This window comes from Mustela erminea, chromosome 17 (genome assembly GCF_009829155.1).
Source record: "Mustela erminea isolate mMusErm1 chromosome 17, mMusErm1.Pri, whole genome shotgun sequence".
Lineage (NCBI taxonomy): Eukaryota > Metazoa > Chordata > Mammalia > Carnivora > Mustelidae > Mustela > Mustela erminea.
In genome coordinates this window covers 28,384,829-28,412,278 of record NC_045630.1, presented here as the reverse complement: position 1 = coordinate 28,412,278, position 27,450 = coordinate 28,384,829, and the positions used below count along the sequence as shown (strand labels likewise).

General features: G+C 36.7%; 1 protein-coding gene across 6 annotated transcripts in view; it reads right to left on the bottom strand.

Annotated features, from left to right (window-relative positions):
• RC3H1 (ring finger and CCCH-type domains 1) overlaps nt 1-27,450 on the bottom strand; it is an 84,842-nt gene that overhangs the window by 15,163 nt on the left and 42,229 nt on the right. For 5 of the 6 annotated variants that reach the window (XM_032317081.1, XM_032317082.1, XM_032317083.1 and 2 more), the window contains 12 exons: nt 24,741-24,941; nt 21,328-21,460; nt 16,293-16,411; nt 14,657-14,769; nt 10,442-10,723; nt 9,899-10,113; nt 7,252-7,619; nt 6,261-6,431; nt 3,393-3,545; nt 1,397-1,610; nt 556-646; nt 174-306 (listed from right to left, as the gene is read on the bottom strand). In XM_032317081.1, coding sequence (XP_032172972.1) covers nt 174-306; nt 556-646; nt 1,397-1,610; nt 3,393-3,545; nt 6,261-6,431; nt 7,252-7,619; nt 9,899-10,113; nt 10,442-10,723; nt 14,657-14,769; nt 16,293-16,411; nt 21,328-21,460; nt 24,741-24,941 — 2,193 coding nt within the window. Of the gene's footprint in view, nt 1-173; nt 307-555; nt 647-1,381; nt 1,611-3,392; nt 3,546-6,260; nt 6,432-7,251; nt 7,620-9,898; nt 10,114-10,441; nt 10,724-14,656; nt 14,770-16,292; nt 16,412-21,327; nt 21,461-24,740; nt 24,942-27,450 lie in introns of all 6 variants that reach the window. The other variant, XM_032317085.1, reaches the window with a different exon arrangement.

Here is a 27,450-nt window from a genome sequence, read left to right as displayed (position 1 = left end):
CCACACTGAATTCTTAAGTACTTAAATTCTTTAAAGAATGGACAGCTATACTAACTCTTTAAGAAACAGCCCTTAAGTTTTTATGTTCATAGTACCTTAAAAGTTCTTCCTTTTAAAACCTCTTTGAGAGCCCTTCAAAAATTGGAATGAAAAAAATATCTGTAGGCTGGTACCTCTAGCCCACGTAGTTGAGTCTGTTGGCTAATTTGATGGTTTAGTTGTTGCAATTCTAGTCGTAGCTGTTCCCTCTCAGCAGATGGAAGGGGTTTTCCATGACTGGCCACTTCTGACATGGACATTCTCTCCCTGTGGTGGGAAAGAATGGATAAAATATTATTGACCTAATGTAACATTTTGTGTCAACTGTACTTCAATTGAAAAAAAAAAAATTGAAAGAAAACAAACAACCCCCACCCCAGGTTTGATCTACTACTGTGCTGACATAAAAATCTGTTACTTCATCATGAAAATAATAAAAATCATTGACAAGAAAAATAAAATGAGAAAAGCTGAATAATTTTAAAGGCTTATAAAAGTAAAAAGAATGACTCATACCTCTCACTGAAGTGTCCCTGAGAAGGAATGTTTTGATGAGTTGAATATGGAGAACCTCCCCAGCCACTGTGGGTTCCATATGGACTATAATCTGTAAGAGAATAATTTGCTGTGGGATGATGCAATTCAGAGATTTCATTCTTTTAAGGTAGCCATAATGTGGGGTGCCTGGGTGGCTCAGATGTTAAGCGTCTGCCTTTAGCTCAGGTCATGATCCCAGGGTCCTAGGATTGAGCCCCGCATTGGGCTCCCTGCTTGGCAGGGAGCCTGCTTCTCCCTCTCCTCCATCACTCTCTCTCTCAAATAAATAAATAAAATTAAAAAAAAAAATAAGATGGCCATAATCTAAAAAGCACAGGCATATTTTATACACAGCTATCTGGAAAGATGTCCACTAATGTAAGAGGGTACTGATGTCTGTTTTTTCCTTACTAAGATACCAGTCTTTGTAACTCTTTCTTTCTTTTCCTTTATTTTGGTAGAACTCGAACTCACAACCCTGAGATCAAGACCTGAACTGCGATCAAGAGTCCAACACTTAACCAACTCAGCCACCCAGGCATCCATTTCAGTTTTTTAAAATGAGAATGTATTCTTTTAATAAAAGCAACATAACACATAACCAACATAGGCAATCTTCACAAAGAGACATTTTAGTTTGCACCCTTAGAATTCTCTGGGTTATTAATTACCTATCTACAGGGATAATACTATGCAAGAGTTTAAAAAAGATTACTGCCTTGGAAGATTATGAAAAGTACTCACAGTAAATGGGGAGTAGGAATGGCAGCTGAAAGTCATGAATAAGAACCCACTAGATCAGCTTACCTTCAATTCTTACCTGAAATATTAATAGGTTTTGTGGGAGCTCCTTGAGGTGGCATGGCCTGCATTGGACCAGCACCCTGATATATTGTTTTGGAGGTTCGAGAGATGGCACCAAACCGAGATACAGTTGGTCGGTCTCCAAATGGGATAAGGTCATCATCACTGGTTTCTGCTGCTCTTCTCTGAAGATCCAGTCGCTGATCTCTCATTCCTTTACTCTCCACATTCTGGGAAAAAGTAAAATGAGAAATCCACCCTACACTTAGATCTCTAACATCATTTCCTCCAGCTCTGTGGTAAGGTTTAAAAAAAAAGAGTATAATGTCTTTATAGGTAGGACTAAAATAATTTGCTTGTCATTGTAAACATTGCTTTTTAAACCTCCGATCACAATAAGAAATACATCTTACATCATGACCCAGTACATGTATATACATTCTAATAGAGATATAATTTCATGATAGATATTTACCTCTTACTGTATGTGCTCCTATATTTTTACTGTTATTCTACATTATTCTTAAGATAAAAAAGACCCATCAATTTCAAAACTCAATAGTTAGAAAACCACTGCCTAAAAATATGAAGTGCCAATGCAGATGTTTCAAAGAGATTCCAATTAGAAATAAGTACCAAGATAGATGGAAAAAGAAATCTAACTGGTAGGCCCTTGTTGCTCAAAATATAGTTTGAGGGCCAAGAGCAGCAGCAGCAGCAGCATGTGGGAACTCATTGGAAATGCAGAATCTCAGGTCCCACCCTGGTCTTACCGAATTAGGAACTGCATTTTAACATGTTCTACTTAGACTCTGACATAATTTATATGCACACTAATGTCTGAAAAACACTAATGGTCTTTCAACCATTTGGGAGATTTTCAATTCTATCTAGGTTAGGTTGACAAATATTTTTATTTTTGAGAGATTTAAGGAAATGAGTCTTATTTTGCTAATTTTGGTTTTAATATAATAATCCTCCACCCATTTTAAGAAGATTTTATTTCTCTGAGAGAGAGAGAGAGCATGAACAGGGAACGGGGCAGAGGGAGAGGGAGAGGGAGGAGCAAATTCCCTGTAGTCAGGAAAAGAAATAATTTGTATATATATTTACTATACAACACCAGTTATCATACAATGGTATTTGATACAAGCAGTTAAAATTAAAGAACCTGACCTATAACTTTGAATACATCTCAAAAACAAAGTTGAATGAAAATGCAAGTTGAAGTATGTAATATATATAAGGCCTATAAACATACAAGCCAAAATTGTTTAGGAATAGTCTAAAAGTATCCATGAAATGATAAAGTTTCAATTCAAGATAAAAGTTACCTCCAGGGAAGATGGAAGGAAGAAAAATGAGATTGGGGAGGTATATACAAGAAGATTTAACTACTTGTATAAAGTTTTATTTCTTAAAAAAATAAAGAAGCAATTAAGATAGTTATATATATATACACATATATATATACGTATATATATATATACGTATATATATATGTGTATATATATATAAAGCTTAGTATTAGACACATAAAAATAAAATTGAGCAATTACAATACATTTCTATGTATTTCAAGTTCACTTGAAGCTTACTAGCTACAATTCTGACTCAAATACTACTGCTGCTCATTAGAGTCAACTTCATTGTTTTAAACCTCAGAGCTGTAAAAGTTTTAATTTACTTGAACAAGAAATCCAAGATCCTGATTAATCATACAAAATAATTTAATTTGGGTTCTAAACAGCTGTTTGGTTAACTGTTGGCTGCTCAGAAATACAGTAAATGATCTTCTTTGTCTATCTAGATATGCATTAGAAGATTTATGCTTTACCTGAAAGAAAGAAACAAAAATCCATATAGTTTAAACATAATTCAATTCACATCATATAGAATATGGTCTGAAATTCTTAAGGAAATCTCAATTATTTGTGTCTACACAGTTAACGGGGCCTGATTTATCTGGTTCATCTTCATTTGTATTCATTATGACTTAGTATCAGACATACCATCATTTCCACACTCCCCGCAGCCACCACATCTTTGGGTTTTGCATCTTTGGTTCCAATGTAGGAGCCGATGGTGTCACATGACCAGGGAGAATACTGGCTATAATCATTTCCTTTGTATTTCCCAGCTACCTTCAAGTCTTCATCCAGAAACTACAGATGGGGGGACAAAAGTATATATATATGTATAGAAAATGGGTCTTACAAGTAACAACACAGAAAAAGCAGGAATGTCGTAGAACACCATAGGCTAAAGCAACATGATTATCTGATCTGTTACAACAGAAGATTTTTGTAGACTATGAAAAATACACAAGTGAAGATGGGATTTTTGAGGAGGTTTACTCATCTTCTTCTTTATCAATGGAAGTCAACACTTAAACTAATATGTACCACATCCTAGTTTTTTTTTTTTTTTTAAAGATTTTATTTATTTATTTGATAGAGAGAGATCACAAGTAGATGGAGAGGCAGGCAGAGAGAGAGAGAGAGATGGAAGCAGGCTCCCTGCTGAGCAGAGAGCCCGACGCGGGACTCGATCCCAGGACCCTGAGATCATGACCCGAGCCGAAGGCAGCGGCTTAACCCACTGAGCCACCCAGGCGCCCCCACGTCCTAGTTTTGCTGGACACTCCTCATTGTTTCTTTTAAGAATATTCCAGGTAAACAAGAGCATTAAAAACTACTTAAAATGTAGCTTAAAATATTCTATATAGTGCATCAAGATGCAGTAACTTTTTTACTGAAATCTCTTTAATAGCATTAATTTGTATTTTAAATAAATTCTCGTCCTTAGGTTGATTCTGTGAAGTGAAAAGGGTAAGATACTGAATTTTCTCAATGAGTCCTGAAATTATATAGTAACTATATAAAAAAGAAAAGCTATTCTAGGTCTAACGTATTTTTATTAAAATCACAATACTGACATTTGTGTAAAGTTTTACAGTTTTCAAAGTATTTTTTAAGTATACTACCTCATATGTTCCTCAGATCCATATGAGAACACAGCTGATTTAAGGCTACACCATTATAGGCCAGTACTAGGACTAGAACTTTATCAGGAATATATATACATCGATATACTGGTAACATAGGAGCTACTGACATATCTAAGTGGTTCTATGCCTCCCCCATCTTAAAAAAAAAAAAAAAATCTCTTTTCTGAGTCATCATTACTGGTTTTCTATAGTGACAGAGGGTTTTGCTGTTCATAAATATTAATCATTTTCACCCACAACTCCCATTTCTATTGTTTATAAACTGTTTTGTCCTATCTTGATTTAAAAATTTTATCTCTTTATTTCTCCTTCACATGATAACTTCATGTAGAACAGCTAGCTTTTTAAAGATACGACCTACTAACAAGAGTGCTTACCCGGCCCCACCCTAATATATTATGTGGCTGTTAAAAAGAACTAGATAAATTTATATACTGACAAAGAAAAATATACAGGATAATTGGTCAAGTAAAAACAATAAACAAAAAATGTAAATATAAACAAAACCACAGGATATATTACTAAATGATTCTATTAAAAAGTAATAGGTTAGTTTATGCACACAAGGGTTGAAATATATTTAGAAAGTTGAAAGTTATAATAAACTTACAATGATACATAAAATGGGATTTTGGAGAAATTTCTCTCTGTTTTGTATCCTTATAATGTATGTATTTACATTTATTTATTTATTTGAGAGAGTACCAGGGGGAGGGGAGGAGCAGAGGGAGAGGAAGAAGGAGGCTCAATCCCAATGGAAATACAATGAGACCTACATATAGAATTTTTTAAATTTCTGAGTCACATAAAAAAAATAAACAGGTAAAATTAATTTTAATAATACATTCTGTTTAATCTAATACATCCAAAGTATTCTCATTTTTTTTTTTAAGTAGGCTTCATGCCCTGTGTGGAGCCCAACATGGGGCTTGAATTCATGACCCTGAGATCAAGACCTGAGCTGCGATCACTAATTGGATGCTAAATAAATAAAATCTTATTAAAAAAAAAAAAAAGAATTGGATGCTTAAGCAACTGAGCTACCCAAGGCACTGCTAAAGTATTATCATTTTAATATGTAATTAAGAAATTCATTAATGAAAAAAGGAAATTAATGAAATGATGTATTCCTGGGGTGTACTAAATCTTCAGATCCAGTGTACATTTTATGCTTACAGTATAACTGAATTTGGCTTAGCCGTATTATTTGAAGTACTCATTAGCCATCTGTTATAAAACTATACTAAAACAATGTGGTATTGGTGCAAAGACAGAGAAATAAATCAATGAAACAAAAGAGTCCAGAAACATTTATAGTCACCTGATTATGACAAAGGTGACTGGATTATGATTATGGTGACTTCTGGACACTAGGGAAAAGATGGTCTTTTCATTAAATGGTACTAGATCAATGAGATATCCTTTGGGGAAAAAATGGATCTCTACGCCTAACACAGTAACACAAATCAATTCTAGATGGACTGTAGATCTAAATGTAAAATAAAATAAACCTTTTAGAAGAAACACAAAAAAAGTATCTTCATAATTTTAGAAATAGCCAAGATTACTTAATACTTAAATAAGACATGCAACAAACAACTGATGAAGGAAAAAATGATAAATGAGACTAAAAATGATGTGCTTGGGGTGCCTGGGTGGCTCAGTGGATTGCGGCCTCTGCCTTCGGCTCGGGTCATGGTCCCAGGGTCCTGGGATCGAGCCCCAGGTCAGGCTCTCTGCTCGGCGGGGAGCATGCTTCTTTCTCTCTCTCTGTCTCTCTGCCTGCCCCTCTGCTTACTTGTGATCTCTATCTGTCAAATAAACAAACATTTAAAAAATAATAATAATAAAATAAAAATGATGTGCTTACTTCCTCTTGATGAAAGGTAGGAGGCAATGTTGGCGAAGGTGCAAAAGGAGGTGGAGAGATGACCTTCCTTTCCTCTAGCTGGGCCATTATTTCCTTTCGTCTTCGATGTAGCTCATCTAGACTAGGATGGGGCTGAGGAGGAGGAGGAGGAAGCCGGCTATAAGGAGAGTCCTGGAAATGCAAAGATTAGTAAAAACTGAAAAAGAATTTCAAAACACATTAGCTCATTTAGCACATATTTTGAATAGGTTTTATGTGTTCATATCAGTATCTGAACATACTAAGGCTTAGTAAAACAAAGCAAAATAAAACAAAGCCCTTCAAAACTCTTGAGGTTTTCCCAAAGAGCAAATTTAAATTTCTTTTCCTTGGCCAGAGACCATAATTTCAAATACATTTGATGCTTGAGCTGCACAGGGCCACTTACACATGGATTTTTTTTCAATAAAAACAGTTCTGTAAATATATTTTCTCTAATGATTTTAATAACATTTTCTTTTCTCTAGCTTACCATATTTTAAGAATACAGCATATAATACATACAACATACAAAATATGTGTTAACTGACAGTTTATGTTAGGCTTCTGGTCAACAGTAAGCTATTAGTAGTTAAGTTTTTGGGGAGTCAAAAGTTACATGTGTTTTTCAACTGCATGGGGGGCACTGCGCACTTTAATGCCTGCATTGCTCAAGGGTCAAATGTGGATCTAGAAATGTTAATAAAACTAAAGTTCTGAAACTAAGTAGGGTTAGAGGGAGTGGGGTAGGATTTTTTTTTCCCTTTAATATTAAGTTAAAAAAAAGAAAACCCCAAACAAAAAACAACTCTGCCCAAATTGTGAAAAGATGGGAAAAAAAGGAAGGGGGAAGCTTTCTCGTAAAAATGGATTGATCGAACAAAGGGTTACTACCATGGCAAAAAGATAAATCACTACAACCCATAATCAAATTAAATCTACATAGTAAGAAAAAAAAAAACAACCAGCATACTCTGTACGAAGGTCTGATCTGAGTTGGATGAGGAGCCACTGGATAGTAACCCTCCATCTGTTGGTATCTTTCTCTGGATTCTGGTACATAGGACGGTACTGCAGCAGGTGGAACCTCAATGGGTATAGGACTTTCTCGGAAAATCTCCTCTCTTGTGTAAGACTGAGCAGGGTACATTCGGCGGCCGTCATAGTGTGGTGGGTACATAGGTGGGTACTGCTGTGGCTGGGTGCCATACTGAGAGTTGACTACACGATCTTGGAGATAGGGCGGATAATGATCCAAGTAGGGAGGACCAGGTTCAGGAGCAGATGGTGGAGGTCTGACAAAGCGAGACACACACTGTGGTGGTGTAGTATAGTACATACCTGTACAATACAAAAAAGGAACCAAAAGCAATAATAAGCCAATCTATTTTTCTATATTTTTCCTTTTAATATACATCAACACTAAAGAATTAATAATCCACTCATTTATTTACATGTTTTCCCCTCTGCCATGGTCAGGTTAGTTTTATGAAAAAATAAACAAAAATTAACCTTAATCCTTAAAAGTCATTGAAAAAACTAATCTATTGATAATTTATAATAGCAGACTGGCTCTCTCAGTTGTTTGACCATCTTTTCTGCTATGCCTTAATGCAACGCAAATATTGGAAAGTTAAAGATTACATTTCCCTGAAATTCAGGTTCCACAAAGCACTCACATGAAATCTGAATGTGAAATGGAGTTAAGTGGAAAGGAATGTGGCACACACAGATCAATTCTGCTGCTGCAGAGCTCTGGAGACAAGAGTTGTAGCAGTGGCTTCCCAATTTTTAGACTTTGGCTTCAAGTGATATGATCCTGGCACACAGATAGGACCCATGCTTCCTTTTTCTATTGCCCCCCCCCTTTTTTTTTAAATTAGAGATTTGAGAGAGAGTGTGCATGCATGCAAGAGAGAGACCGTGCATGCACAGACTGGAGGAGAGGCAGAGGGAGAGAGAAGCAGGCTCCATCCCAGAACCCTGGGGTCATGACCTGAGCTGAAGGCAGACGCTTAACAAATGAGCCACCCAGGTGCCCTGTTTCCACACTTTTTTTTTTAAAAAAAGATTTATCCATCTGAGAGAGAGAGAATGAAAGAAAGCGTGAGAAGGGGGAAGGTCAGAGGAAGAAGCAGACTCCACGTGGAGCTGGGAGCCCGATGCGGGACTTGATGCCAGGACTCCAGAATCTGACCTGAGCCGAAGGCAATTGCTTAACCAACTGAGCCACCCAGGTGCCCTGCTTCCTCACTATTAACAGGCTTTTTCAGTATCTGCTTCTGGGACTCACTCCTCCAGGCCTAGCTTCAGCCTGCTTTTGCAGTACTTCCACGGATTCTATAGGCACCTCAACTCCCTGCAATCAACCTCTTTCTGCTCAATACAGCAACCGTGATTTCTGATCTCTGACTCTGGACCTTGACTGATACAGTGTATTTAAGGTCATCTTAACAAAAGTAGATGAGTATTTCCTGTGATGGATGGCCCAAAGGAACTTTGGCACAAAAACTTTCATCATATTTTTTCATGCAGTAATAATGCCATACCAATTTAAAGCTATTCTTTAGGAAGCAGAAAAGACATTACTAATTCAAAATTGAGACAACCTTGGGAAAAGGAAATGGAGGACACTTTTAATCTACTTCAGTTTAAAAAAATAATAGCACCACACAGTTTCTGACAGAGACCCAACACTTTAAAAATCAGTGTTCCTATTTTGCACAGGAGTTGTATATGTGAAGCCTCCGTCATCTCCACTCCTTCACTATCCATAACTAGTATTGTCATTAAAGCTGGCTAATTTCCCAAATTTGACTATTTTCTCAAATCCCTTCTTTTTCTTTCCCACCACACTAATACAGGCCTCAATAATCACACCTGGTTTACCAAGTCCCCTTACTCCTCCTCAACTCTAGACTGTCATCTTTGCAATCCATTCATAAATTTATCTTTTTATTCCCATACTTTTAGGGCATTCTTTCATAAAGTCTTTTTGATTCTGCAAGTTCTCAGTGATCTCCCTTGAGTCTTGCATTAATCTCTATCACATTAACATTAACCACAACTGAATGCTTAATTTTTAGCACAAATACAAGCATATATAAGGTATGTTTACTTATACTATTTCTTTACTAATATTGATTCTACACTATTAACTCTCTACAGTATGTATGCTACTTTTTTTTAGTATATAAAACATGACCCCCCCAAAAAATTAGGTGATAAATGAAACCAAGAAAAACATACTCTGTGTGTTTAATTTATACTCACTATAATATTAAATTCTTTTGCACGCTTGAAGAAAATTTTGGTAAGGAAAATATATACTGCCTTAATTAAGTAAGTTTCTATTGTTTACTTGGGTGACTTGTGTAACTATACATAACTATATGTACATATTTAATATACAACTAGCTTCCCGGGATAGGCAGTTTGCTTGATATACCTCTGTTAATTCACCTATTTTATACTATTTAGTTGGTCATAAAATCTCTGCTTGTTCCAAAGGATCACATAAACGCATTTATTTATCTTGAGCCTGCTGCAAATACGATCACTCTTTCTTAGAATTATTCTCATAACTCCTAAGGAAAGAGAGCAACATAAAAGATCATTACCCTGCTGATACGGTGCTGGTTCAAACGGTGGAGCAGCTCCTCGAGGATCCTGGTAGTAAACATCTGCCTGCTGTGCTGGGTATAACTGAGAACCTCGTGGTACCATCTGAAGTGGTTTGGTGACAGGCATTGGAGGCAAATCTGTCGGCCCCCTTGGAGGTACAGGATGTGGATTCACAGGTAAGGCAGAAATACTCTTAGGGACAGATTCTAGCCTAAAGGAGTAAGATTCTACAAGTCAAGTTAAAGGTCTCAAAAATACTTCTAATATACACAAATTGTAAAATGTTTTTTTTTAAAAAAGCCTTAATTTGGGAAACTTTTCCCCCCAATAGTCCGTTCTTCTACAAATTTCATAAACTTTGATCTTAGTTCATTTATGCTAATTGTTTCTTAAAAAATCACTAAAACAGGAAATAAAGAACAAAATAAAACCAAAAATGAAGTGGGTTGTTTGTTTTTTTAATTAAACTCTAGTTATTCTTTCTTCCCTCTACTTTGTAAAGAAGAAACTTTAAATAACAGCTAGGAAAAATGACGTACAGGTCAGGAGGAGATCCAGGGGCGCTACTGCTCAGATGATCTATCTTTCCTGGCTTCAGACTAGAATCATAGGTGGCATCTGTCCCTCGTGGAATCAGCTGTGTTACTGTACTCCCTGCTGATACAATTCCATTTGGCAGAGCAGGGGTTTTTCTGCTAGGCAGATCCACTGCGCCTTCATCTGGAAGGACAGCTGCTGAAGGCAGGCCCACCTCATTAAGTTGACCCAAAGAGGCACTCAGGGGTCTTCTGGGAACTAGGCGTTTATTCATTTTACGAAACCTACACAGAAAGCAAAGTCACACACTAAAACCCAAAATTATAAAAACAAAACCAAGAACTAAAATGTATTTGAGAAACAGATCAAAGGAAAAGATACTAAGAACATTACTTTCTAGAAATTCTCTTGAAACATCAGCCATAGCTATCAACTTTGTGTGTGTAGATACTACAAAATCTCAGGCAACACACTAAGTATAAAATTCCTTATAATGAGTATTTATAATATCATAGATCATACTAAGTAATATCTGCATTATAACTTACTTTTACTGTAATTACTATTTCTGAAACATTGGAGGGGGTAGAAAAATCTTTAGAGGACAGTTTCTGAAATATCTTACTTTAGCTTTCCCTCATATGCCTTAGGATACAGTTAACCTATATTATAAATTAACAATAAAACAAAAAGCCAGTGTGCAGAGAAAAATTTACCATTTATGCCATTAAAATTTTTAAATTAAGAATAGTACTTTGTATCTGATATGATTCCAAGATTCTCATGTTAATGTGCACCTACACAAAATTGAAATTATTTTAAAAGTGGATGAATATAAACAATACAGAATAATGCCCAAATTTAAACAGACACTGGGGTATAAAAAGCATGTAGATTCTAAATCTAACCACAGTAAAACTATTAAGCCATCCGAATTCAGTACCCTTGTTCCTCAACAGTGAAAGAAAATCTATTTACACCTGTTAGGACACTGAAAAAGTATCTCAAAAACAAACCCCCTTAAGAATAATGTTTTTTTCCCGAATGTTTCCCATATCTGACAAATTTCAGAGGGGTGGAGAGGAGACAATACTCCTTAGGTGTAACCACTGTAAACAGTTTGGTACATAATCATACAGACTTTTCCCTCTATACCCTGCCTTCAGATTAATATGTATGTAAGACTATTATGAACAGAAATAGGGTCATATATGAGTAACTTCTCCTTCTACTTTGTAACTTGGATATTCCTGTATGTTGGTACATTTTAGGTTGTTTCTAATTTTTTGCTATTAAAACAATGCAGTAATGGATACTTATGTAATGTCCTTGCATCCTTGTGTGACTAACCAGAAGAGAGTTATAAGTCTAATGTATGTACATTAGAAATTGTTACAATGCTCTAAAACTATTGTAACTTCTAATGGTAATAAAAGAAATGGCCTTTTCCATTATTTCATCGAACACTAGGTAGTATCACAGTCTCTCTTAATTTGCTAGTTCAAAATGTCATTTTAAAAAAGACCTTACTTAGGAAGCACACAACATACATGCATACACATGCGTGGAGGGTGTGGGGGAGGGATTAGCAGACTCTGGCAGAGCGGGGAGCCTGACATCCTTGCCCTTCCATCTCAGGACTCTGAAATCATGAACTGAGCGGAAACCAAGAATCCTACTGCTTCATCGACTGAGCCATATGGGTGCCCCTGAAAATTTTGTTTTCATTTGTATTCAATCAGTGAAGGTGACATTGTTTTACACTTTTTTTTTTAGTATTCTTCTGTGAACTGCCTATTGTTCATGATCCCTGTATTTACTGGTTCTTCTCCTTACAGATGTGTAGTAACTCATTTTATATTAGGGATGTCAGTCCTCATTTCCCCACCAATCTTTTATTTTTAATTGTGGTGTTTGGGCCACATCTTAGATTATTTTTATGTAATCATATTCATCAATCTTCTCTTTCATGGATGCTGGGTTGTCTTCCAAAAATTCTTTCCTATTATAAGATTAAGTAACAACAGAAAAGATCTCTAAGTACAGTTGCCTTCTTAAAGATTTAAATCTCTAAAGCATTTATAATTCATTTTGATATAAAGGTAAGAATTGAGTTCTAATTATTTTTCAAATGGATAGGAGTTGTTTCCATGTCATCTTCTTTGTTACTGATGAAATGCCACCTTCAGCACATACGCTCAGTTCCTACTGTGTCTGGCATTCTTTCTAGATTTTCCATCATATTTCATGGTTCTATCTGTTCCTATGCTAACACCACAGTCTTTGTGCACTGCAGCTCATGATACACCTTAATAGTTGTTAGTCTAATCTGTTGAAACTTATTTTTTCAGAAATTTTCTGGCTATTTGTACATATTTACTTTTCTCAGCGAGTGATTTTTTTTTTTAATTTTTAATTTTTTTTTTTTTTTTAAGATTTTATTTATTTATTTGAGAGAGAGACAGTGAGAGAGAGCATGATCGAGGAGAAGGTCAGAGAGCGAAGCAGACTCCCCATGGAGCTGGGAGCCTGATGTGGGACTCGATCCTGGGACTCCGGGATCATGACCTGAGCCGAAGGCAGTCGTCCAACCAACTGAGCCACCCAGGCGTCCCGATTAATTTTTAATTTTTTATAAACATATATTTTTATCCCTAGGGGTACAGGTCTGTGAATCACCAGGTTTACACACTTCACAGCACTCACCAAAGCACATACCCCCCCAATGTCCATAATCCCACCCCCTTCTCCCAACCCCCCTCCCCCCTCCCCCCAGCAACCCTCAGTTTGTTTTGTGAGATTAAGAGTCACTTATGGTTTGTCTCCCTCTCACTCCCATCTTGTTTCATTTATTCTTCTCCTACCCACTTAAGCCCCCATGTTGCATCACCTCTTCCTCATATCAGGGAGATCATTTGATAGTTGTCTTTCTCTGCTGGACTTATTTCGCTAAGCATGATACGCTCTAGTTCCATCCATGTTGTCGCAAATGGCAAGATTTCATTTCTTTTGATGGCTGCATAGTATTCTATTGTGTATATATACCACATCTTCTTGATCCATTCATCTGTTGATGGACATCCAGGTTCTTTCCATAGTTTGGCTATTGTGGACATTGCTGCTATAAACATTCGGGTGCACGTGCCCCTTTGGATCACTACGTTTGTATCTTTAGGGTAAATACCCAGTAGTGCAATTGCTGGGTCATAGGGCAGTTCTATTTTCAACATTTTGAGGAACCTCCATGCTGTTTTCCAGAGTGGCTGCACCAGCTTGCATTCCCACCAACAGTGTAGGAGGGTTCTCCTTTCTCCGCATCCTACAGCGAGTGATTTTGTTAGGTCCTAACAATCCTCATGTTAATATTCTGAGATTTCACTGAAGTAGTAGTCTTACCACTACTAAATTTTGTCTTACTTTCAACTTGAATGAGACTGAATCTAATAGTTTACAAGTTGAGCATCATGTAATCATACTAGCTTTTAAGATACAATTATGCTAAGGAAGTGTCTGTAACAGCTTTCTTCTATTAAATAATTTTGATCTATTATGAACATTTGATTCTAACCCTAAAGTAACTATACTGTGTTGTCTTTGCACTTCATGGTGTCTACTTTAATGTATTATTGAATTCTAATACTTGGGATTTTAAAAATATTAACATGTGAAGATGGATTGGTATTTTCTTCAATTGTCCTATCTTTGTCAAGTTTAGTGGCAATGTTACACTGGCTTTATAAAAAAATTAAAAGGTTTTCTTTTCTTTTCTTTCTACTATGTGCTGGAAAATGTACCATCATTGGAATTATCTGATCTTTGAAATTTAAAACAGTCTGTGAAGTTACACCTGGTAATAAAATAATTTGGTGAATAGAACAAAGAGCAAATTTTTCAATTGGAAATACATTATTCAACTAGTTAAAATCAGTTAAAATTAATGAAAATTTTTAGAGTTTAATTTTTTTTTGGTAGTGCAAATGACTCACTTCTATATTTAGTTTTCTATCTGTGGGCACAATATAATTAAAGCTGAAGAAACTGCCTTGGTTTTCTTTTTTAAAATATCTGTATTACTTTCTGAACTTTTCCCATTCACTAAAGAGAATGTAGCTGCTCCTTTTCTGTTTCCTAACAGTGGCAAATTATTCTACTTAGTAACTCTACCTTATTTCATAACAAGTTATTAGAAGGTTGAGTTTCACAACTTTCACACTTACTTCTCCAGTTCCTCCTGTGAGTGTGCAAATGTACAGCTGGCCCCACGAGGGCATCCTCCTCTCTGCTTCATATCTCGACACATGTATGTTTTATATTTGCTATGCTGTGGAGGCTGAGACCAAAGTTAAAACATTAGACACGGATTCAAACTAACTCACACAATTATCTAGACTGCCCAGAGCAAAAGTGTTAGAAAGCCATTCTGTCTACAGTCTCAGAGTCCAAAAATAAATTAATTATAAAGAATGGGGTCCTGATTTTTTGGTATGTTGGCATTAATTCTCCAACATGTAGCATCATGTAACTCCTAGATTAAATCTATGACAGCTTTATCATTTTCTTTCCAGGTTTATAAACCACTGGAGTTTAGGGCTTTCCAATGTTTAATATGTGTTCTAATATTTGTTTTGGACAATGTGTAGTATTAGCTATATTTACAATTAGGTTTTCCTATGACACAACACAAGTCTACAGTGGGCTCTATAACCACTATACTCTGTAACCAATTCTTGATATGCAGAAGAACTTATCAAGGACTTACAGTATCTCTACAAGTACAAATGAAATTATTATTTTCTAGTATAAGAAAGGAGGACGGACTTGGGAGTTAACAAAAGTATCAAACACAATACTAAGCTAAAGGAAATTTTATTCATTTTATCACCTATCGACAGAACTTAAAAGATTAATCTTATTGTTGCGTTCTTCATGATGTCTAATAAAACATGAAAAAGTTTTTGATATTTTATTTCTTATCATAAAATAAAGTCTGATCTATGCTTAGATTATTTAGGAAAAATGTATCCATATTATTCTACTCAGCAGGATAGTTTTTTAAAAGAAGATTTTATTTTAAAGTAATCTCTACATCCAATATGGGGGCTCGAACTCACAACCCTGAGATCAAGAGTCGCATGCTCTACCAAGTCAGCCAAGTGCCCGCTACTCAGCAGGATAGTGAATGGAACTTAATGTTTCATGCCTCTCAAAGAAAAAAGAAATACTGAATAACCTATTGTTAATATTTACCTGAACCAGATAAATTAATAACAAAGCTTTAATTTCACAACCTTACTATGGCAAAATAAAAGATCTAGCGAACCTAACATAAATCCCCAAGAGCAGAATAAAATGAAAAAACTGTAGCCATAACACTAGCTGTTACATTTTACTGCTGTATACTTCAAAGTATTTGAAGAAAAATCTGGCCCACTTGCACAACAGATCTTATATGAATGAAAATGTTAAACTACTACTACAGAAGAAGCATTTACAAATATATGAATAGTACTAGACAGATACAGCATTAAAAAGTGACATATATTATCAAACTATAATGTAACAGTAACCAATGAGGATCATTTTATTTAACATAGAACCTTTAGCACAGAATCAAATGCTACTACACATCCAAAGTGAAAAATGACTCCAGTACAACTAACAGGATTATTTAATTCCATTGTTGCCAGATAAAATTACCACACTAATCCATTAAAATAGCTATAAGCCATATTAAACTAATTTATAGTTTCTATAGTCAGAGTCTCAAAATACTCATGTCATCTTGTTGGTTTTGTTTGTATCTGTCATAACACCCACAGTGGCTTACTTCTAAGTTTCCAACGTCCCCCTTACCTGCTGTTGATCTGCTCCCTTTTTGCTATGGTTCTGGATATAGTCTACTAGCCCATGTACCACAGTCCGCACAGCAACCAGCCCATTTTCTAGCTGCTCCCAAGTAGGAGGAGGAGCATCTACACAGCAAATTAAAAAAACATTTTAAAATGGTGTTATTCAGTATTTTGTCCAATATTAAACTAATAAAAGGGTTAGTGTCAGCCCTTCAGTGAAATTAAGTTAGGCTTCATACAGCTTTTCAGGTAATAACATATTCTCCTAAAAATCATTTTAAGGAATGGACTCTAAACTAAAGTAACTACAGGGACAGGGAACGTAACATAAATTAAGTAGGCCAGACAATAAATGGCGACCACCATTAGACACTTAGGGTTGGGAATGACAACAGAGAGATAAGAGGCAGGGACTGTGCTGAACTGGAGAGTGTGGCCCCCATCTAAGGTAATGGTTACGATTCAACTTCAGCTGATTGCTGTTATGTGACAATGCAAGGATGGCACTCCCGATATACTGCTGTTCCCTAGGGAACTAAAATTTGAGATTTTCATGTGAAATTGCCCAGTTTTAAGTTTTACCTAAAAAATTTAGAATATTGTGCAGCCCAACACTGTGTGGACCAAACAAAAGTTAACTGTGGACTAGCCAATTTGTAATGTCCATTTTGAAATTCTGCATAGATGACGATGTACTGGTAAACAGAATGTTTAAAGAAACTGAATAGAAGAGTCATTATATAAAGCAACTCTGCTATACCATCTTCATTTAATATTTGTCTAGTGACACTACTGTGATTTTTATAAAGGAAAAGTGAACCACAAATACAAAATGTTCTCTAGGAGAAAATATAAAAATTGAGAACACAAATACAGAGAGGACTTCCCACTGGAGACACTCTGAAAGACTTCTAGGTGATGGCTGTGAATAAGGCTTTGAAGGACACATGGGAGTTTCACTTGAAAAAAAAAAAAGAATATCTAGAAAAGGTGAAGAGAACCGTCATACAACAAAGTATTGTTGGGAACACCTACTAAGTCCCAGGTATTGTTCTAGTTGCTAGGGAAGCAACAGTGATCAAAACAAAAACCCATTATATCCAAGCAGAGGAGACAGACAGTAAATAAGATAATCAAAATAAAACAATTTAGATAATGATGACTTGAATAAATAAATAGAGCACGGAAAGGGGGTGGGACAGGTATGTATAAAATTTTAGACTGGGTGGCCTGAGAAGGTCTCCTTGAGAAGGTTACATTTGATTAAAGACCTGAAAAAATGGGATGAGTGTGCCTTGTGGATACATTAGGACAAAAATGTTCTAGAGAAAAAGAGTTAAGTGGAAAGACGGTGATATGGGAGTATGCCTGGCATGTTCCACAGGGGTGAAACTGAAAAAGAGTGAGTTAGGTGGAAAAGAATAGAAAATAAGCTTAGAAAGAGGTAAGAACCCCAGATCATGTGAGGTCACAGGAAAGATTTTCACTTTTACTGAACAATGGAAAGCACTGGAGAATTCTTTAAGATTTCATTTATTTTTAGAGAGTGAGCGAGAGAGCACACACGTGTGCGAGCAGGGCAAGGGGGAGAATCTGAAGCCGACTCCATGCTGAGTGTGGAACCCAACACAGGGCTCAATCAGTTCTGGAGAATTTCTGAGCAGACTGCTAACAGGATCACTCTAGCTCCTATGCTAAAACCAGACTGAGAACAGGAGGCGATTCTGTAATCCCTGAAGAGAGTGAGGATGGTAGCAGTGAAGGTGATGAGCAGATGGATTCTACATGGATTTTAAAGGGAAGGACCTCCAGGGTATGCTGCTGGATCAGAGGTACCACACGTGAGAAAGAAGAGTTGAAGAGATCTCCAAGGTGTTTGGACTGAGGAAATGAAATGGAAGGTTGGAGTTGCCACTAAAAGGAAAGGAAGGTGGGGTGTGTGTTAAGGTACCTGGAACTCACTTTTAGACAGAATGTTTGAAATTATTTTTTTAATAAAGATTTTATTTATTTATTTGACAGAGAGAGAGATCACAAGTAGGCAGAGCAGCAGGCAGAAGGAGAGGAGGAAACAGGCTCCCTGCTGAGCAGAGAGCCCAGTGCAGAGCTGGATCCCCAGGACCCTGAGACCATGACCTGAGCCGAAGGCAGAGGCTCAACCCACTAAGCCACCCAAGTGCACCCCCCTTTTTTGAGATTTTTAAATTTATTTGAGAGAAAGAGAGAGAGAGAGCAAAAGCAGGGGAAGAGGCAGAAGGAAGGGAGAAGTAGACTCCCTGCTGAGCAGGAAGCCCAACATGGGGCTCCATCCCAGGATCCTGGGATCATGACCTGAGCCAAAGGCAGACGCTTAACGATCTGAGCCACTCAGGTGCCCCTAAGTTTGAAATTACTAGATATTCAAGTAGGCCTGCTGCATGCTGAACAAGGAGGTGGATATACAAAAGAATTCAGGAAGAAAGTATGGGCTGGATATACTACATGTTTCACAGAATCTAAATCAATTGAAAAATACACCATTATTTTATGTGTCACCAAAATAAAAAGAGTGTTAATTAAATTACATGTCATTACACAGATGCATTCCAATTTCAGAAATGATAAGATCAAAAGAAACGTGGGCTTCAGAACTGACAAAATACAGTAAATTTGTGAGTCATATAAATAATATTTAAACTTATGAGTCTAGACAATGTTATCTAGGACATGGGTATAATTAGAAAAGAGATACATGTATTAAACTCTGGGAGCAATCCAAAAGTGAGAGGCTATAGAGATGAGAAATTAGCAAAGGAGGCTCAAAGGAGGGTCCCATAAAATGAGAAGGAAAATAGGAAAGTCAAGTGAAAAAAGCGTTAAGAGGATCAGAAAGTGAACAATAACATTAAATGCTGCTAACAGGTCAAACAAGTGAGAACCAAGAAGTTATGTCTGGAATTAACTTCATGGAAGTCACCTGTGATCTTGACAAAACAGTTTTCGTTGAACAATAGAGATAAATGCCTGACTGCAGTGAGTTCAGAGCATGTTTTTTTAAAAAAAAAAAAAAAAAAGGAGAAAAACAGTAGTAGGTGGATGGCAAATATTGTCCAAGGGGGTTATGTTGACAAGAGTAATAGGATGTCTGTATGTTGACAGAAATACTCCAGTAGAGAAGACAACTTGGCCATATAAGAAACAGAGGATACTGGAATGATATACTTGACAAGATGATATTAGGAACATGAGAAGGGGGAGAGGCCTTAGCGGAGAGGTACAGTTTATCCACTGTTTCACAGGGATAGCAGCCCATACCGGCACAGCTATAGACAAAAAGGCTGGTGCTTGATGGGGTGGAAGTGCTCTTTTGATTGCTCAGAAAGAGCAAAGCATAACAGTGAAAAAAGAAAAATGACTGGGTTCTAGGACTATATTCGACCTGGTCTGATTTAAGCAATTTTGAGAGTAAAATTTTTTTTTAAAGATTTGATTTATTTGAGAAAGCGAGAGTATGCAAGCACACAAGCAGGGGGAGTAGCAGAGAGAGAGGAAGAAGAAGGCTCTTCACTGAGCAAGGAGCCCGATGGGGACTCAATCCCAGGACCCTGAGATCATGACCTGAACTGAAGACAGACGCTTAACTGACTGAGCCACCCAGGTACCCAAGTGACAGTAAATTCGATAAAGGTAGATTTAAAAAAAAAAAAAAGAAAAAAATAGAGGGCCCCAAAATGCCACTGTCAAGATTTCCAAACCTTATTCAATAAGCAATGGGGTGTCACTGAAAGTTTATGAGCACAGAAATAAGATCAGAGATGTGATTTATTTTGCAGCCGTATGTGGACTGAACTTAAAAACAGAATTAAGAGTAGCAGAAAATGGAAGGCATCCGGTCTCAGGAAAAAGAATAAGGCCCTCACCAATGCAGTATTAACTGGCATGGGACAGAGGGATATTGTGAAAGAACAGAGAGATCCAGTTGTCCCAAATCGTATGTAGAACGAGTAAAAGGAAAAGATATGAGCTAAGACAAAAGACTTGGGTTTTAAGTGTAAATAAATACCTCAGACAATGAGGTCATTTAACACAGAACACAGGAAGAAGAGCTGTATCAAGTGAAGAAGAATCCGCTTCGAAGAACAGAAGAGACCATGAAGAACCTCGGAAAGCATTTGGGAAAGTCAATCTGGAGTGATGAAGAGAGAACGATGATAGAGATATCTGGGAGCCTATTTTCTCCAGAGAGTAACACCAGTGGTGGGAATGAACGATCATCATCAACAAAATGCAAAGGAAACAAAATTCCAAGAACACAACTGGCCTACTCCTTAGTGGGCAGGAGGGAAGAATGGTCAAAATAAGACAGAAGCACAATCTAGAGAAGTCAGAAGGAAATTATGAGAGTAGAGAAAGATACAGTATCAAGAGAGTCCCTATATTGAGGAACTGGTCGACAACATCATCAAATACTAAAGAGAAATCAAGTAATTTGAGGACTGAGAAGCCATCTCTGGAATTTGAAACTGGGAAATTACTTGTGAAGGTCAGGAGCAGGAATAAAACACAGGGCCAGCAGCAGAACACAAGCTAAAATACCTTTGATGTGAAAAATGAAGGTTGGGTGATTTTCAGGTCAAGGGGAAGGAGCAAGAAAAGGGTTGACAAAGTAAAGATGCGCAAGAGAGGATGCTTGATGAATGAGAGACATTATCATCACAGAGAGGGCAAAAAATGGGTCCAAGAAAACGGCAACTAAGGACACAGAATACAGAAAAAAATTAGTGAACTTGTGTTTTGTCAAAATAGATGAGAACAGTAAATAGAGCAAAATTCTGTTATATGAGAAAGAGAAAACGAAGGATCCCAGAGTGAATCTACTTCCCTGGTGAAGTGAGCAGTAAGTAAAAAGGTTTGAAGCAATAAAGATAGAGATACAAGGTTGGGGCCAGAAACTTACACAGTGTCTAAAAGGAATGTAACAAAAGGTAATTAAAAGAATCACTGAGCAGCACTGAGGCACACAAAGGACAGTCCATTAATTTCCCTTGGGGTTAATTTACCTGGACTAGGGTCAATGTTTGCCAATAGCTCCAAATGGGGTCTTAGTCGGTTCAAATTTGCTGGATCTCCAGTTCGCTGGAGAGCAATTGTTAGCTCCTGAACACTTTGTGCAAAAGAGGCTGGGGTCTGCAACTTAAAAAAGATAAATATTAACTTTCCAAAACCCAGCCAATCCTTTTAAAGTAAAAACTATGTGTAATATTGCAATCATTTTTGCAACTTACTACATTTAATTTTATCCTCCCATACATTTCAGGCTTTGGCCAGACTGGATTACTGGTGCCTGAGCAAACCCTATACTCCCTTGCCTTCACAGCTTGGCAGACTATAAACTCTCTTCCCTCTGATGGCACAATCCTCAAATGTGTCTGACCCTTTCTCAATTCCTCAATTTGGAAGTATACTCTTTCCATCTTACATTCTTAGAGCACTGTATTATTTTGGCTCTTGGAGTGCTTCCAGAGAACTGAAATTTGGAGTCTAGAGAGAACGCTATACAATACCAAAAACAATGAAACTGAACTCAGTCAAACTGAGCTTGAGTTCAAGTTCTGTTCGAGACCAAAAGTCACCACAATGGACACAGCCTTTACGGACTCACTCGGAAGTCCATCTGTGATATGGACTAAAAAATTTCCAAAGTCCACTCCAACTCGAAAACAATCTTATAATGGCTTGGGATTCTTGGAAGTTATCTGGCTGTGTATCTTCCTCAAGCTTAATTAATGACACACTTTCTTACATTAACTCCTCTGAGAGGCCCTATATATAGGACTTTGAATAGGGGAAATTGATTAGGCTATAGTAACTTACTTGGAAACATTTAGCTCTCTATGCCTTTTACTAACAAAGATGAGACTTTTGCTCCCCTAAAAGGTCACTCTTTAAAACGTAATTTTTTAAAAAAAAGCATACATTTAAAAAAACATACATTCAAATGCTAACAAGCCTTTATTCAATTTTTTCATCTTTGCATGCTTTTTACAAATTTATAATATATAAACTTACAGTTTTGGTTACCATTAGTATTTTAACAAAAGCATTTAAAAAATATTTTATTTATTTGACAGACAGAGATCACAGGTAGGCAGAGAGGCAGGCAGAGAGAGAGGAAGGGAAGCAGGCTCCCTGCCGAGCCGAGAGCCCGATGTGGGGCTCGATCCCAGGACTCTGGGATCATGACCTGAGCAGAAGGCAGAGGCTTTAACCCACTGAGCCACACAGGCACCCCAACAAAAGCATTTTTCTATTGCTAACCACTTTTATTAGGAAATACTTCAAAGTGTCTAATAAAATGACAACACCCATGTATCCTCACTGACACTTAATACAAATATTTCACTTTTTTTTTTAAAAGAAACTGAATGTTATTTATCAGCTGAAGAGAGTATCTGTCTTGAAATAACTAATTTTAATGGCCATATAACCGTGTTCTGACCAGAAAAGTAACTTCTTTAACCATTTGCTTATTTTCTACTTTATAAATAATGTAGCAATTGATACTTTTGAGGCTCGATCCCAGGACCCTGAGATCATGACCTGAGCTGAAGGCAGAGGCTTAACCCACTGAGTCACCCAGGTGCCCCTGTAATGTCAGTTTTAAATGTGTATTTAATTATTACTGGAGCTGAATTCTATTCTACCAATTACGTATGTTTCTTCTTTGTGAACTGGTAATTCATGCTTATCCATTAATTTACTATGATTACTGATTTTCATTATCACTTTTAATAAATTCTCTGTAAGGTCCAACACAGTGGCAATATGTGTAGTAGCAATGTAGTAGTAGCCACTAGCAATATGTGGCTATTTAAGTTAAAATTAATAAAATAAAATAAAAATGTAGCTCTTCAGTTGCACAGTCATATTCTGGGGGCTAAACAGCCATGGGTGGCTAGTGATCACCACATTAGACAGTGTTCGTTACCACAGGAAGTTATACCACTCTAGATAATAAGATGCCACATACACTGTGAAGTCTGTTTATCAGTTTGTTGTAAAGTCTCTGGATAGTAAATTCAAATTATTGCTCATGATGTGAGGATACTGTTACAGAATAAACTACTTAGTCTAATTCACCCAAAAAGGTCAACCTCCTTGTAGAATCTTTATAAAACCCAGCCAAGTTTCTCTTTCAAGGTAGAAAGTTACTCTTCTAAGAGACCATTACTAAGGTTTCAATACATTATAATCAGTCAGTTGCATAATTTCAGACCTAGGAGTTGCAAGTAAAGTTTGAGCAAAGATATCTAGAAAAGATTTATAGGACAAAAGAAGTAATATACATTATACTGAAAATTACGTAACAAGCATAGAAAACCATTTCCCAATTGTCCTTTGACATCAATACACTATTCATTCAAATAATCCTATCCTGGGAATAACAAGAAGTGACAGAATAGTCTGGAAAGATCTGGTGGTTAAGAACATGGATTCTAGACCAGTATACCCAACTTCAGATCCAGCCCTGTCACTGATTACCTATGCCATCCTGGAGAAATGTACTTAATCTACCTCTCTGGGACAGCGCAGGGTTATTGAAAGGATTAAATGGGTTATTTAAAATGAGGCGCCAGTGAACTCTCAATAAGTGTTAAATAATATTATATTTGATCTACCCTTACATCTTGATCTTACTTCTTTAAATTAAATGTGGGTAGACTCTAAAGTATAACCATCTCGCTGGTTTTAAGTATTTAAGGTAAAATAGTAAAAGTTAATGCTATTATAACATATATATTTACATGGTGCTTTAAGACTTTTTTTATACTTTTGTATATTTCATGTTGAATTACAACAAAAACAATTATAGGATTTACCCTAGTTTTAACAGAATTAAATACAGCACTTAGAGCCAGCAACAATGGAGCCTGATCATGTGTACTCTGGTGATCTTCTTATCATAACAAAGAGATAAAGTAAAAATAAGTTTACTGAAAATCTGATCAATCCTAGAATGATTGGTAACTTATGTGAAATTACTGTTGCTAAGAATCATAAGAAACCCTAATGTATACATTCTCCAGATGACTGAATGGCTGTTACAGGAGAACAATAAAGGCATTTAGAAGATGGGTTTAGTTAACGCGATGATGAAAACTCAGGGAACAAAACAAGGGAGAGAGGCAACAATGACAGAGATGGAAGACTCTCTAAAGAATACTAGAGTGTGCTAGATGACCTATTATAACACTAGTCAAATCTTATATGAATGATGTCATTATACACTAATTATATAAACAAACTGGAATTACTATGTGACTAGCTATGATACTCAGCTACAGATAAGTAATTTATAAGAGCCTGACATACAGTATTCATTTTAACATACATTCATTAAACAAATTACTAAATCATGAATTACCCAAACTCCAATATTAGTCCAAGAAGTAAGGATCAAAAAAAGGTCTACCTTGTCAATAATTGACTGCATATGGGACTTATGAGTCTGGTCTCCATAAAGTAATGAGGACCATTGGTCTGGTGCAATTCGTAAGCCTGCTTCCATAGCAATTTGCACTATCTGGGAGTCATGTTCTCGCCGTAGAGCTTCGTAGGTTCTAAATTCTTCCTTTAGTTGCATCAAAGAAGAGTCTTCATCACGCTTGGTGACCTAGTAAGATAAACAACAATCTTATGAGTCAGGTAAGAAAGAAAATGAGTTTATACTTTACAAGAGCACATATAGAGAACAGATCATTTTTAATATAACAAATTTCTTTTTTTTAAGCTTTTATTTATTTGTCAGAGAGAGAGAGAGAGTGTGCGCACAGGCAGGCAGAGTGGCAGGCAGAGGCTGAGGGAGAAGCAGGCTCTCTGCTGAGCAAGGAGCCCAATGGTGGGACTCCATCCCAGGACCTGGGAGCATGACCGGAGCCAAAGGCAGCCACTTAACTGACTAAGTCACCAGGTGTCCCTATAACAAATTTCTTTTAACAACAATAACAAGATTAAAATGGAACACACTGTTTTGCCTTACATTTCCCCCTTCAAAGACATCAAAATATTGCAAACAGGGGCGCCTGGGTGGCTCAGTGGGTTAAAGCCTCTGCCTTCAGCTCAGGTCATAATCCTGGGGTCCTGGTATCGAGCCCTGCATCGGGCTCTCTGCTCGGCGGAAAGCCTGCTTCCTCCTTTCTCTCTCTGCCTGCCTCTCTGCCTACTTGTGATCTCTCTCTGTCAAATAAATAAATAAAATCTTTAAAAAAAAAATCTTGCAAACAGGTCTTACAGAAAGAATGAATATGTGCTGGAGCAAACTAGACTGGATAGACTTTAACACATATAGAGATGTGCAGATACGCATTTTTTCAAAGAAGAAAAATACTCAAGGCACCTGTCTGGCTCAGCCAGTATAGCATGTGCCTCTTGGTCTCAAGGCATGAATTCAAGCCCCACATTGGATATGGAGTCTATTTCTTTTATATACATTCATAGGTATGTGTATATACACACACACACAGCAAGGACTTTAAAAGAGGGAAAATATGCAATTATTCTGAAAAAGACAATAACAACAACAATGTATGTTTCTTCTTCATAATTGTGGATTATCAAACTTGGGCTTGCCTGGCATTGAGCTGGCTGACAACCTAACTGAAAGAGTGTCATTCAGATGCTGGTATGATTCTAAAGACGATTAATCTGTACTTAGCTTAATATTCCACAGAGTTTTGCAGGCTTGGCCACCATCAGAAAGTATAAAATAATAATAATGATAATATCTTTTAGTAATTAAAATGATTAACCCTTATTGAGCCCTTAGTATGCTCTAGTCAGTGTGTTAACTTATTAACCATCATACTGATATATTAACTCATTTACTTCTCTAAACTTGTTGAGGTAGGTACTATTGTTATCTTTGCTGTATCGCTACATTTTGAATCAAGCTGGATTTGGGCCAAAGGCTCAGGAAATCAAAGTCAAATAATATTTTTTAAAAGATTTTATTTATGTGAGATAGAGTAAGAGAGAGTGTGCATGGGGGAGAGAGAGAGAGAAAGCACATGAGCGGGTGGGGGGGGCAGAGGGAGAGGGCGAGGGAGATAAAGGAAGGCTCTCCACTGAGCAGGGAGCCCCACACAGGGATCAATCCCGGAAACCCGGGATCACGATTTGAGCCAACTCAAATTAACCAACTGAGCCACCCAGGAACCCCCAAAGCAAAATAATTAATTCTACTCCAGGATCACCTGTATCCTAACATATTTCAGAACATATTTTTACCTTGTTAACCTTTTATTCCCACAAGGACTCAAATTCCTCTAGCAGAAAATTCCCATTTTTTTCCTTCCAAAGAAAACTACAGCAAGACTTCTAGGTCATCCTGATTATATTTTTAAATGTATTCCATTCTTATTACAAGAAGTCCTAACTTCAATTTTGTTAGGCAAATCTATAAAAGACCAAATAGATTAAAAAAAAAAAAAAAGAACTAGAGTCACAAAAACAAATATATTTTGCCACCATTTCAAGGCAAGTCAAAAGACCAAATGCATGTGTGGATGTATAAAAACATCCTCTCAATACAAGCTAAACCTTATTAAAATGTAGAATGTCTTCCATATGATATACTAGGTTCTCAAAACTGTGTTTTAACTAAAAACAGTCAAAGATTTCCAAGAGATGCATGTCTACAGTAAGTCCCGGAACTGTACTGTACTAATTATCCCTGCCTGAAAAGGTTTTTCTTTAAAGATCTTATTTATTTATTTATTATGACCTGAGCTTCGCGAAGGTAGATGCTTAAGGACTGAGCCACCAGGCACCCCTGAAAAAGTAAACGGAATAAAAGAGATGCTAAAAGGATGCAGTTAGAACACAGCTATATGGACAGACACGGCTACAAGGAATAATGGAAGATGTGAGCTCCATCGATGTGAGTTCCACAAATTAAATTAAACAGGTATTGGTAGATACTTAACAGAAACTCTAACATAGTGAATAAAATTTAGGATATGGACCTATCGCAATGAGAGAAGATAAGTCTTCTCATGATGGAGACTGTGCCACGTATTACCAGCAAGAGAAGAAAGCAGGTAGACAATGAAATAAAGGGAAAGAATCAGGACCCAAATGAAAAATAATTGGATTTTTATAAATTTCCAATCTCTTTTCAATTA